This window comes from Nerophis lumbriciformis, linkage group LG32 (genome assembly GCF_033978685.3).
Source record: "Nerophis lumbriciformis linkage group LG32, RoL_Nlum_v2.1, whole genome shotgun sequence".
NCBI lineage: Eukaryota > Metazoa > Chordata > Actinopteri > Syngnathiformes > Syngnathidae > Nerophis > Nerophis lumbriciformis.
In genome coordinates this window covers 9200064-9213940 of record NC_084579.2, presented here as the reverse complement: position 1 = coordinate 9213940, position 13877 = coordinate 9200064, and the positions used below count along the sequence as shown (strand labels likewise).

The following is a 13877-nucleotide window of genomic DNA, read 5'->3' as shown; positions in this document are numbered from 1 at the left end:
TTGTTTTTGTCCTGATTAAGAGGAATGTTTTGACCGCAGAACGGTTGAAATGCGTTGAAAAATGTGGAATGAGTAGTCGCCAAAAAAAGAGTGGAAATAGGGCTTTGGAAAACCAGGAATTCTGGAAAATCCTGGAATTTTTTGGAGCTTGGAAAGAAAATATTTAAAATTTCCAGAATGGTGGAATGTGTTGAAGGTGGAATGGTTTGAATAGGTTGAAAAATGTGGGAGTTGTGGAACTTTGAAAAATGTGCCATTGATTTCAATGGGAATTTCCCAAAAATGTGGGAATTCCAGGAAAAGCGGGATTTTTTTTGAATTAGTAAAAAACTTGAATGGTCTGAATGAGTTGAAATGGTTGGTGTTGGAATTTTTCAAATCGATCAAGAAATGTTGATGTAGCAACATGTTGTATTGAGAAATGGTATTACGGAATTCCTGGAATTTCGGGAAAACCGGGAATGTTTCCAGTTCAAAAAACAACTTTGTTTTTGTTCTGATTAAGAGGAATGTTTTGACCGCAGAACGGTTGAAATGCGTTGAAAAATGTGGAAGGAGTAGTAGCCAAAAAAAGAGTGGAAATAGGGCTTTGGAAAACCAGGAATTCTGGAAAATCCTGGAATTTTTTTGGAGCTTGGAAAGAAAATATTTAAATTTCCAGAATGGTGGAATGTGTTGAAGGTGGAATGGTTTGAATAGGTTGAAAAATGTGGAAGTTGTGGAACTTTGAAAAATGTCCCATTGATTTCAATGGGAATTTCCCAAAAATGTGGGAATTCCAGGAAAAGCGGGATTTTTTTTGGATTGGTAAAAAACTTGAATGGTCTGAATGAGTTGAAATGGTTGGTGTTGGAATTTTTCAAATCGATCAAGAAATGTTGATGTAGCAACATGTTGTATTGAGAAAGGGTATTAAGGAATTCCTGGAATTTCGGGAAAACCGGGAATATTTCCAGTTCAAAAAACAACTTTGTTTTTGTCCTGATTAAGAGGAATGTTTTGACCGCAGAACGGTTGAAATGCTTTGAAAATGTGGAATGAGTAGTCGCCAAAAAAAGTGGAAATAGGGCTTTGGAAAACCAGGAATTCTGGAAAATCCTGGGATTTTTTTGGAACTTGGAAAGAAGGTATTTAACATTTCCAGGATGGTGGAATGTGTTGAAGGTGAAACAGTTTGAATAGGTTGAAAAATGTGGGAGTTGTGGAACTTTGAAAAATGTCCCATTGATTTCAATAGGAATTTCCCAAAAATGTGGGAATTCCAGGAAAAGCGGGATTTTTTTTTTGAATTGGTAAAACAATGTAATGGTCTGAATGAGTTGAAATGGTTGGTGTTGGAATTTTTCAAATCGGTCGAGAAATGTGGATGTAGCAACATGTTGTATTGAGAAATGGTATTACGGAATTCCTGGAATTTCGGGAACACCGGGAATGTTTCCAGTTCAAAAAACAACATTGTTTTTGTCCTGATTAAGAGGAATGTTTTGACCGCAGAACAGTTGAAATGCGTTGAAAAATGTGGAAGGTGTAGTCGCCAAAAAAAAAAAAATAGTGGAAATAGGGCTTTGGAAAACCAGGAATTCTGGAAAATCCTGGATTTTTTTTGGAACTTGGAAAGAAGGTATTTAACATTTCCAGGATGGTGGAATGTGTTGAAGGTGGAACAGTTTGAATAGGTTGAAAAATGTGGGAGTTGTGGAACTTTGAAAAATGTCCCATTGATTTCAATGGGAATTTCCCAAAAATGTGGGAATTCCAGGAAAAGCGGGATTTTTTTTGAATTGGTAAAAAACTTGAATGGTCTGAATGAGTTGAAATGGTTGGTGTTGGAATTTTTCAAATCGGTCGAGAAATGTTGATGTAGCAACATGTTGTATTGAGAAATGGTATTACGGAATTCCTGGAATTTCGGGAACACCGGGAATGTTTCCAGTTCAAAAAACAACTTTGTTTTTTGTCCTGATTAAGAGGAATGTTTTGACTGCAAAACGGTTGAAATGCGTTGAAAAATGTGGAAGGAGTAGTCGCCAAAAAAAAGAGTGGAAATAGGGCTTTGGAAAACCAGGAATTCTGGAAAATCCTGGAATTTTTTTGGAACTTGGAAAGAAGGTATTTAACATTTCCAGGATGGTGGAAGGTGTTGAAGGTGGAACAGTTTGAATAGGTTGAAAAATGTGGGAGTTGTGGAACTTTGAAAAATGTCCCATTGATTTCAATAGGAATTTCCCAAAAATGTGGGAATTCCAGGAAAAGCGGGATTTTTTTTTTGAATTGGTAAAAAACTTGAATGGTCTGAATGAGTTGAAACGGTTGGTGTTGGAATTTTTCAAATCGGTCAAGAAATGTTGATGTAGCAACATGTTGTAATGAGAAATGGTATTACGGAATTCCTGGAATTTCGGGAAAACCGGGAATGTTTCCAGTTCAAAAAACAACTTTGTTTTTTGTCCTGATTAAGAGGAATGTTTTGACTGCAGAACGGTTGAAATGCGTTGAAAAATGTGGAAGGAGTAGTCGCCAAAAAAAAGAGTGGAAATAGGGCTTTGGAAAACCAGGAATTCTGGAAAATCCTGGAATTTTTTGGGAACTTGGAAAGAAAATATTTAAAATTTACAGAATGGTGGAATGTGTTGAAGGTGGAATGGTTCGAATAGGTTGAAAAATGTGGAAATGGTGGAAGTTTGAAAAATGGCTAATTCATTTTGAATGGGAAAAATGTCCCGGAAAACCTGGAATTCTGGGAAATCTGGGAATTTGTCAAGGGAAAGCCCGCCATTCCCGAATAGGTTGAGCAGTTTGAATTGGGTGAAAAATGTGGAAGGTAGTGCGTGCCAAAATCTGGAGAAGAAGAAGAAAAAGTTGAAGAAGTTGAATAAATAGATTAATTTTGGTGTAGAAAACCATATGTGTGAATACTTTGGAGCATTCACACAAATATCCTACAGTGAACTATAACTGAATATAATAAAGGAAGAGGATGGGAACGCCTCGGGATCCCCCGGGAGGAGCTGGACGAAGTGGCTGGGGAGAGGAAAGTCTGGGCTTCTCTGCTTAGGCTGCTGCCCCCGCGACCTGACCTGAGATAAGCGGAAGAAAATGGATGGATGGATGGACTTCTCACCCACTACACAGTATGTGACCTCTCCAGCGTAGTGCAGCAGGCGGAAGTCTCCTCTCTCCAGTGTTTTCCTCGTCCTTTGGTCGGCAAGTTTGTGTCTGGAGGTCAACACGTTTCAGTACGAGGGTGTTACTTGAACTGTTGGCATCATAGCAGAAGCTTACGTGACAAAATGAGGGTGACCGCCGATCTCTTCCTCCATTTTCTCCAGCAGAGTGAGATCTGTGGCCTCGCCGGGACGTAAACACTCCTCATCCTTCACCAAATGGAGAAATACAACATATCTGAGATGTCCTGTCAAAGTCAAGTCAAATGTAGGCTGCATTCAAACTTGTGGTTCAGTTCTCTCCGCTTACAGTGCTTAGCGTTTCAAATCTAAGACTAAATGCCGATTTGTTGGGTTGAACATGAATGTTAGAATAATTGTATCTAAGTTGTCACAAAACGTTGTGTTTCAATGAGTTCCCGGCGAGCAGACAAAAGCTGTCTTTAATCCTACCAAGCAGAAGGCTTGTAAAACTCCACTGTGTAGGATGGGAAGCAACATGAAGGTGTTCTGTTTCTTTGATGTATTGTAATCTACAGAAAGATTTTGTCTTGACCCAAGAACTACAAAAGCGGAGAGGAAGCAGGACCAGACTCCCCTCCATGCGACCTTTTCTGTGAACTGTTTTACGACCTTTTCTTTGAACTGTTTTAATCAAAGGCGATGGCTGTTTACGACCCCCGTCCCTTAGAAACAGCTGTTGCCATGCAATCAGGGAAAGTCCAAATAAAAGAGAAGGCGTACAATCTTTCGCCAGAGCGTGACGGAGACTGTAAAAGAGTACAGCCCAGACATCTCTCTTCAATTGAGCCAAATTTAATTCTGTCTCTGTTTAATTCCTTGCTTCTTGTCTTGTTTAATAGATGTCATCATTGTTTGAACCTGATAATGTACAGCAGATTATTTCTATATTTTGCTATATTTACCATTGTAGATTTAATTAAACATTTCCAAAATATACCTGTAAGGGAGAATCAACACTTCCGAGATTGGTCTTTTCTTGTATTTTAGTGAAGTAATTTACAAAAGGCAAACAGGGTAGGCTATAGGCTACTGGGAGATGGCAGCTACACAACAACTAAGCACACAATAACAACCAAGCTCGATATGCGTATAGTGTCCTAAATGAAACAATAATGCAGTCTAAAACATAACATTTGTCAATAGAAACGAGTTGCAAATATTTCAAAGGCAGAAGCGCATTTGAAAGCACCCGGTAACAAACGTGTCCGCATCATTCAACCTATTGCGTCAAGAATTTAACTTAATTAGTAATTTTGACCACTACGTATCGCCAAAACAAAAAAATATAAATCCACTTCAATCTAAAGACTGCATGAGTCTGTCAAAAGCTTAGTGGTTTTCATACCTACCATTGTTCTCTGAGTCATTTCACTTGACCAAGCCTTTTCTAACATAATAAAAGTATGTGCAATGATTCGTACTGATATCGTATCGAGTTAAAATCGGTACAGGCCAATAATCAAGGCTCCAATTGTCACGGCCTGGTGTGACTGGCCTTATTTTGAGTTTCTTGGTGTGTGGTGTTTTAGTTACTGTCTTGCGCTCTTATTTCGTAGTTTTCACTTCATGTTTTCTCGTGTCCTGCAGCTGCTTCACGCCTGCCTTTTAGAGATAGTCCCCGCAACCAGTTTTCTGTTTGTAATCAAGACTATTTAAGTTGTACGGAGGCTTTCTTTCTTCATCAGGACTTCGGCGATTGTTCATCATGTTTGTGGACACTTCTCCTGCTGTATGTTCTTACGAGTAAGTCTTTGCTGTTCTCCAGCATTCCGTTTTGAAACCTGATCAGTTTAGTTTTGTTCAAGCATGGCCTTCCCAATGCTTTCAGAGCCTTTCCCAGTGGCTCCCTCCCGTTTGTTTTTCTCATTAAATACCTTTTTACCTGCACTCTGCCCACTCGGCTTTCTGCATATTGGGAACACGCCAACAACCGCTGTCATACAACCCTTGTGTGGTGTTCGAGTCTGTGGGACCCGTTTTCATTTTTTATTAAAAGAAAAATGATACAATTAATTAATTTTTCAAACTGAGACTCACTGACTTTGGCACATTTTCTGTGAAGAACATATATCAGAATACATATTTAATAACCACACACCATACACCCCCCTACACATTTCTATTACATATAAGATGTCCGGGGGTAATAGAAGGGTGGAAATTGATGTTCTGTGTACCGCACACACACACACACACACACACACACACAGACACACAGACACACACACACATAGCAGGACTAGACAGGAGGAGGACAGAGTGTAGGTACACAAAACATCAGAGGGTCAAATGTGCGAGAAAATGAGAGCAGACAGTGTTGACAAACAATGTTGCAACCTTGTGTGGGAACCGCAGGTGCAGAAACACAAAAGAATCCCTGTGGGATGCAGAAACTGGCAGAGAAATTTTCCGTGCAACGTTCATATTGTTGTTACTCAGCCAGCGTTTGTGGGTCTGATGGACCCGTTGCATTTTGTGGCATTTAATGCCTCACAATCAAACACTTTTATGTTAAAATACTGAACAGATGTTTACCTTATCCCAATAAACATCTGTTCACTATTTTAACATAAAAGTGTTTGATTGTGAGGCACTAAAAGCCACAAAATGCAACGGGTCCATCAGCATACTTGCCAACCTTGAGACCTTCAATTTCGGGAGGTGGCAATAGGGGGGCGGGGAGGGGGCGTGGTTGGGGCGTGGTTAAGAGGGGAGGAGTATATTTTCAGCTAGGATTCACCAAGTCAAGTATATATATATATATATATATATATATATATATATATATATATATATATATATATATATATATATACATAAATAAAAGAAATACTTGAATTTCAGTGTTCATTTATTTACACATATACACACACACACATAACACTCATCTACTCATTGTTGAGTTAAGGGTTGAATTGTCCATCCTTGTTCTATTTGTCACTATTTTTCTAACCATGCTGAACGCCCTCTCTGATGATGCATTGCTGTGTGGCACGCAAAAAGTACTTTCATCAAATGCACTAGATGGCAGTATTGTCCTGTTTAAGAGTGTCACAACATTGCTGTTTACGGCAGACAAACTGCTTTACAGTAGACAAAAACGTGACTGCTGTTGTTGTGTGTTGTTACCGCGCTGGGAGGACGTTAATGAAACTGCCTAACAATAAACCCACATAAGAAACCAAGAACTCGCCCTCGATCATTCTACAGTTAAAACGTCATTGGGCAGATACGCTGTTTATATTGTGTGCCTGAATTTCGGGAGATTTTCGGGAGAAAATTTGTCCCGGGAGGTTTTCGGGAGAGGCGCTGAATTTCGGGAGTCTCCCGGAAAATCCGGGAGGGTTGGCAAGTATGCTCAGAGCCACAAACGCTGGCTGAGTAACAATATGAACATTACACAAGGGTTAATAAGGTATCGGAAGTGAAAAAGTTGTATCGCAACACACCTACTTCCTACCAATTTTCTCTTAATTGTTTGTCAAATAGAACACCGTTCCATGTGCTCAAGTGAACCACAATAGAGCATGAACGCTTGAGTCCGTTTGTTTGGTGCCCACCATGGTTCGGATAATCGCAATCAAATGAATCGTACAAGCAGAAGAAACACACCAGAGTTCCTTTTCAATCGTACCAAACATGACAAGTGTGATTGCGCCCTTAGACTGATCTTTACCAATAAGGAGATGATCCCTCGGTGTTTCTCCTCCACAAGGTCGCAGATGATCTTATTGTTGAAATATGGCACTGGCTCCCACTGTGTGTGTGCAAACGTCCATGATACGCTTCTACTGTATTGTCATTGTATCATTGTTCCTATACAAGACAGAAGGGCGTGACTGACCTCGATGCCTTCTGTCTCGTACTCCTCCTGCTCCGACTTCAGAGTCAGCTGGATGAAAAGTTGCTGAAGCTTCTCGTTGCAGTAGTTGATGCAAAACTGCTCAAAGCTAAAAACAAAATTTAAAAAAATGGATACAATCACAGGCGTTAGATGTCGTCACACCTCGTTTTTCTTAATTGGATTTGTTTTGAGGACTCTCACCTGTTCACGTTGAAAACCTCGAATCCATAGATGTCTAACAGACCGATCACCGTCTTTCTGGAGGAATCCTAGGAATGTTTGACGGATCATAACATTTTATATTACGTACACAAGGCTATCTGGTTATGTCCATGGCTGCAGGAGTGTCACTGATGTACAGTGGTACCTTGACTTAAGAATGCCCCAAATTAAGAGTGTTTTGAAAAAGAGCTGTCTCTTGGCAGTGTTATTGTAGCTGCCAACAGACAGTTTTGAAGTAATTTCATATATCTAAAGTGTTGTGTTTATATACCTACACATTTTGTGATATAATTACATTCACAATATATTGTATTTTGTACAACTTTGTAAATATACGGTATGTGCGTTTACTCGATGGCGGAACCAATGGAGTTGACATCAGTCTGACGTCAACCAGGGTTGTTAAAATAACTAAATCCAAATGTAATTCACGGTGGGCATTTATCCATGAAAATATGGAGAAGCTGCTGATGGTGTGTTTAATGGAGAAGCAGCCGGAAGAAACACAGTAGAAGTCCAATCTGTACATTAATATTACATTACGTCATAAAACTACTGCCGGTGTAAAATAGCACATTCTTTTTTTTTTAAATATATATATATATATATATATAAATAATATTTTTATCTAAAAAAAATTATAATAAAAAAAAAACATGTTGCATTTGTGCTGTTTAGTGGGTTCAAACACCAATTTAAATTAATTCAATTCATTAAAATGAGAGACTATGATTTGAGATACAAGTGTTTTTAGTTAAAAGCGCAGTGACATGACCAATTGAGCTTGTAAGTTAAGGTACTACTGTATTGTAAAATGTATTTTAATTACTTGAATGTCAGCATTAAAGAGACAGATTAAAAAGATAATGTACTTATTTTCGCACCATGTTTGCCAGCGATTCATTGATCTTGTTGACCAGCCAGTTGAAAGTGCGTCCATAGACAGCTTTGGCCAGGGCGTCCCTCGCGTAAACAGCGTGGTCCACAGAAAAGGGACTAAAAACCTTATTTTTACATCAGAGAAAAGTGTGATTATTAATACCATAAAAACTGTGGTGCCACTAGACCAGGGGTGTCCAAAGTCTAGCCCGCGGGACATTTGCGGCCCGCAGCTATTTTTTTCAACAAAGAATTTTTTTATTTTTTTTTTTAAACATAAAAAAGTGGACTAAAAGAGCAAACAGGTGAAATGTAACGAGAAAAAGTTGCAGTGTTGACTAATAACAAAGCTGCCGTGCAGGATTTTTTTCTTTCTTTATAGCAGTCATTTCTCAAAAAAAAAAAGAATAATGAATCATAATCAATGCTGTTATGAATTATTGACCTAAACAAGGCTCCTTGAAATCAAAAATCCTACTTTGAAATATTTTTGGGGATAAAATATTGCATATTTTGTGTTTGCTGTATAAAAACAAAGTTTGTTTTGACAAAAACATGAAGAAATAATAAAAACTTATAACGAACGAATAGATCTGAAGACGATCTAGAGACTTAAGTGTTATGGATCCCCAATCATTTTAGTGGGCCTTTGTTTTGAAACAGTCATTACTCAAAAAATACCTAAATTTAAAAATACTTAAATACTTAATTTAAAATCAACGTTGTTATGAGTTATTGACCTATTCAAGGCTCCAATATTTTCCCTTTGAAAATATTTGGGGTGAAATTATTGCATATTTTGTGTTTTTTTTTCCATAAAAAAACAGGCTTTTGACAAAAAGGGCATACAATATAAACATTTGAAAAAGTTATATCGACAGATAAAGCTCCAATTTCTTTAAATCAAATTTTCTACTTTTAAGTATTTTTGGGGGTAAAATATTGCATATTTTGTGTTTGCTGTATAATAAGAAAGTTTGCTTTGACAAAACAAACATTAAGAAATAATAAAAACTTATAACAGACGAATAGATCTGAAGACGATCTAGAGACTTAAGTGTTATGGATCCTCAAGAATTTTAGTGTAACTTTTTTTGAAACAGTCATTACTCAAAAAAATAATAATGAATTAAAATCAATGTTGTAATGTGAGTCATTGCCCTATTCAAGGCTCCAATTACTTCACATCAAATATTTCACTTTGAACATATCTGTGGGGAAATTATTGCATATTTTGTGATTTTTTTCCATTAAAAAACAGGGTTTTGACAAAAAAGGGCATGAAACAAACATTTGACAGATAATGCTCCAATTTCTTGAAATCAAAATTTCAACTTTAAGTATTTTGGGGGGTAAAATATTGTATATTTTGTGTTTGCTGCATAAAAACAAAGTTTGCTTTGACAAAACAAACATGAAGAAATAATACAAACGTATAATAGATTAATAGATCTGAAGACGATTTAGAGACTTAAGTGTTATGGATCCCCCAAAGATTTTAGTGGGCCTTTTTTTTTTTTTTTTAAACATTCATTACTCAAATAATACTAATGAATCAAAGTTGTTAAGGCTCCAATTACTTCACATAAAATATTTCACTTTGACCATTTTTGGGGCGAAATCATTGCATATGTTATGTTTTTTCCATAAAAAAAACAGGGTTTTGACAAAAAGGACATAAAATAAACATTTTGAAAAGTTATATCGACAGATAAAGCTGAAGTTGATCTAGAGATTCAAGTGTTGAATAAAAACAAAAAACTATATATATGACTTATTTTTAACATTTTTAGGACTATCACCCTTCCGGGGCCCTTGACCAAACTTGAGAGCATAGGATAGGATAGGATAGGACTTTATTGTCATTGCACAAGTTCAACAAAACTATGTTTTCAGCACAAACCCCTTCAAGATTAGACAAACAAACAGTGTATGTTTAGATTTGGAGGACAGCGCAAAGAAAGAGGCTTCAAAAAAGTGTAGACAAGACAAAACAAAGAGAGCAAGCAGGGAGAAGAAGGGAGCGGAAAAACCGCCCTCACCAGAGGAAAGACAGAAAGCCCTATAGATGAGAAAAAAATCTATATTTTATATTCTATTGGTTTTTCAGTGTGTGGCCCTAGTGAAAAACGTTTGGACACCCCTGCACTAGACAGACTGACAGGTCGCTGGACGCTTCATTAGGTACCTCTCTGACAGTGTCAAAAAACAAATGAGTCACCTCCTCCTTTTTGGCCTCGATCTTTCGGTGCGTTAAGCCCTGTTGTAGCACCTGAGCGGGGATCCCAAGTAACTGTAGTACAACAGCAAAAAAGGACTTGAAGAATGTAAATACAATACTGTAAGTTACTCGTATTTTGGTTGGGTTCTGACTTTTGACACCCATTGCATTTCCTGGTTGTTGTTGAGACTGGCATAACCTCGAGCATCCATCTCGAACTTGACGTTCCCCAAGTGGAGCACGCTGGCAATGATTCCAAACAGGTGCTTCGAGAACACCGGACGTTGGAACGTGGGTCATAAAAACATTTGGATTTTTGCGAGACTTCCCTAAACCGTACCTCGGTGTCACTCTCGCTGAAGTCAATGACAGAAAGGGCTCTCCGCACCGTCTTCCAGTCGCTTTTGTCGTTGATGGAGCTGACTTTGGCACAATTACCCTGCAGGTGATGCGGGATTAGGCTCTGATTTGAAACTCTCCCTGCACATGATGCATTATACAGGGTGTCCATGGAGTCTGGGTATAGATGTGCGAATGGTTTTCAGATCAATTGGATAAGCGCATCAAATTATGCATTGGAAATCATGTTGAAAATAGAAATTAGAATTTAATAAAATGGTTTTCTTTTAAAAATGACCTGTTTTTAACCATGTCCCCAGACTTTGTGGGCACCCTGTGTCATTGTACTAAGTCGTCACTGACCTGAATCAGGTAGCGGTAAAGCTGACAGTTCCTCTCTAGGCCCAGCCAGCGGAGCAGATCTTCCTCTCCGCCCTCCACCAGCTGGTAGAAGATGTGGAAGTTCCGCTCGCCGTGGTTCTGATGGACCACGCGTGACTTCTCCAGCAGGTAGCTGAGAATGTGTCCCCCGACTGCCCCGCCCTGAAAGACGGAACATCATTCCACCACACAAATTCACATTGTGTGGGGTGTGCTGTTGAGGTTACTCAAGGCCACCTGGTGATCAAACTGGATGTCCATATACTTCCCGAAGCGACTGGAGTTGTCATTCTTTAGGGTTTTGGCATTTCCGAAAGCCTGGGACGAAGTGAAAAAAGATCAAACCCAAGATTTACAAGATTTAGCAAACTTTCTTTAAAGAAGCCATATGTAATAATGTCATGTCAAGTCTTCGTTAAATAGCCCTGATATGTCAAAAGGCATTAATAAATCATGTTCAGAGAATATATCTTTATTGTCATTGTACATTGTACAACGAAATTGCTGAAATTGATGTTCTTTTCCAATACCTCGGAAATGCTCATTTCAAAATGAGATTTACAGCCCTGAAATCTTGTTATTGTTTTCATTTCGATGCCCCGCCCTCCACCGTTTGACCAATTAGAAAGTCCGTGAGTGTATCACATCCAGGTTGCCAGTTACGCACCGCCCTCTTCGTCTGGCTACTGCCACCGGTAAAGTTACTAAACATGTCAGACCTCAGTAAATCTAAAAGGCCTCGTTACAATCCTCAAGTTATTCATGACAAAGCCAGGAACAAAACAAGGATTTGTATCGGGGATACCTTTGAAAGATGGAGACGACTAAAGGGGGAGAAGATTTTTTAATCTGACGCAAACTTGCGATTTTTCCTCCTTGATAGGTAAGTCAGGCATTTGCGTTTTCTTATTACTTGTAATAAATGGAAATGTTGCCAGCCGAGTAGAATTCACAAAAGCTACCAGTGATGAACGCCACCTCCTCTATGGACGTGAACCATACTTGCCAACCTTGAGACCTCCGATTTCGGGAGGTGGGGGTGGGGGCGTGGTCGGAGATGGGGCGGGGCGTGGTTAAGAGGGGAGGAGTATATTGACAGCTAGAATTCACCAAGTCAAGTATTTCATACATATATACATATATATATATATATATATATATATATATATATATATACACATGTATGAAATACTTGACTTGGTGAATTCTAGCTGTCAATATACTCCTCCCCAAGTCAAGTATTTCATACATATATATATATATATATATATATATATATATATATATATATATATATATATATATATATATATATATATACACACACATGTATGAAATACTTGACTTGGAAAATATGCAAACAAAACTGTGTTTGGATAATTGATACTTCAAACTTGCATAAATAAATCTTAAGGAATATAACATAACTTGACTTCTGAGAGTTTCAAAATGTAATGAATAAAATGCTAAAGTTGTTGATAAACAAGCAATTATTTTAATAATTAAATATGGTCATTTTAAATGAATTATTATGATAATTTAAAATCAATTATTTCAAATGTTTATTTTAATGTATAATTCTATGGCTGGATGTAATAAGGAGTCAGGAAAAAATACAAAGAAAAATACAATTAATTTTGATGTTTTTAGCAAAATATAGTAAAAATGTTTTTTTTGTTTTTTTTTAAATTAATAAATATATTTATTTTTAGGTAAGATAAACATAATAATACAATTTATCTCTAGTCTGGATGATTTAGTTCTTGTCACCCTGTTGTCCTCCCGTCATGACAAAAGGCTGTCCTCACTCAGGTCCGCATGGAGCTGGAGGGGGCGTGGCTTCCAGCTCCGGCTGAAAATCGGTAGATTTTCGGGAGAATATTTGTCCCGGGAGGTTTTCGGGAGAGGCGCTGAATTTCGGGAGTCTCCCGGAAAATTCGGGAGGGTTGGCAAGTATGACGTGAACCCTCAGCCCAACGTCCGAAGTCAAGGAGAAGCTTCGTCAGCAATGTCCAGCCCCTAACAACATCTCGGGAAGAAACCAGACTCCAGCTATGGACACAAAGAAAGGCCCCCCTCCTCTTGACATGGGAATCCCCCCTTCTGAAGACCTGCCCCCCGGGTCAGAAACACCATGGGTCCAGTGGAAGACACTAAACCGCCTGAGAACAGGAACAGGGCAATCAAAAGCTGCTCTGGCCAGATGGGGCTACAAAACCGGCCCAACCACCTGCGACTGCGGAGAATATGCCCACACGATGCAGCACTGCCTTGTCTGTCCTCTGCTACCCAACCAGTGCAGCTTAAAAGATCTCGCAGAGTTCAACGACAATGCAAAAGACTGTGCAAAGAAATGTGAAACTGTCATATAACCACATGCTTCAAAGACACGAAAAGAAGAAGAATGGAAAAGGACATTTGGTATGTAAACTATATTGTCCAATACAGTCTATGATCTTGTCGAACAAAGCTGGTATGTTCCTGCAACAAATGCTTTGATGGTGCTCCTAGTGTAATGCTTAGCATGCTAGCCCGGCCTAATCGTTAGCCTATCGACATATAGGCTAACGGGGGAAATATATGCCCGTTAGCATGTATGTCGATGTGTATTCCAACTGACAGGGCAACGTACCTTTTCGACAAATAAAACCTATGTGGATATGGGTAGTGCCAGTGCCTATTCCATTCTCAATATGCTGATGAAATGGGTTGCAACATTAAAAACCTCTAAAGGCTTAGTGGCCACATGCGTGGACAGCACCTATTAGCTCTTATTTCCAAAATTGTGTACACTGCTGAATTG

General features: G+C 38.5%; 1 protein-coding gene across 1 annotated transcript in view; it reads right to left on the bottom strand.

Moving 5' to 3' along the window:
* myo1hb (myosin IHb) overlaps positions 1-13877 on the bottom strand; it is a 61499-nt gene that overhangs the window by 19418 nt on the left and 28204 nt on the right. The window contains exons 5-15 of the mRNA XM_061927232.1: positions 11312-11392; positions 11057-11236; positions 10695-10793; positions 10507-10620; positions 10355-10426; positions 8139-8258; positions 7234-7301; positions 7033-7138; positions 6865-6945; positions 3283-3374; positions 3122-3216 (exon numbers count right to left, since the gene is read on the bottom strand). Of these exons, the coding sequence (XP_061783216.1) occupies positions 3122-3216; positions 3283-3374; positions 6865-6945; positions 7033-7138; positions 7234-7301; positions 8139-8258; positions 10355-10426; positions 10507-10620; positions 10695-10793; positions 11057-11236; positions 11312-11392 (1108 nt within the window). The remainder of the gene's footprint in view (positions 1-3121; positions 3217-3282; positions 3375-6864; positions 6946-7032; positions 7139-7233; positions 7302-8138; positions 8259-10354; positions 10427-10506; positions 10621-10694; positions 10794-11056; positions 11237-11311; positions 11393-13877) is intronic.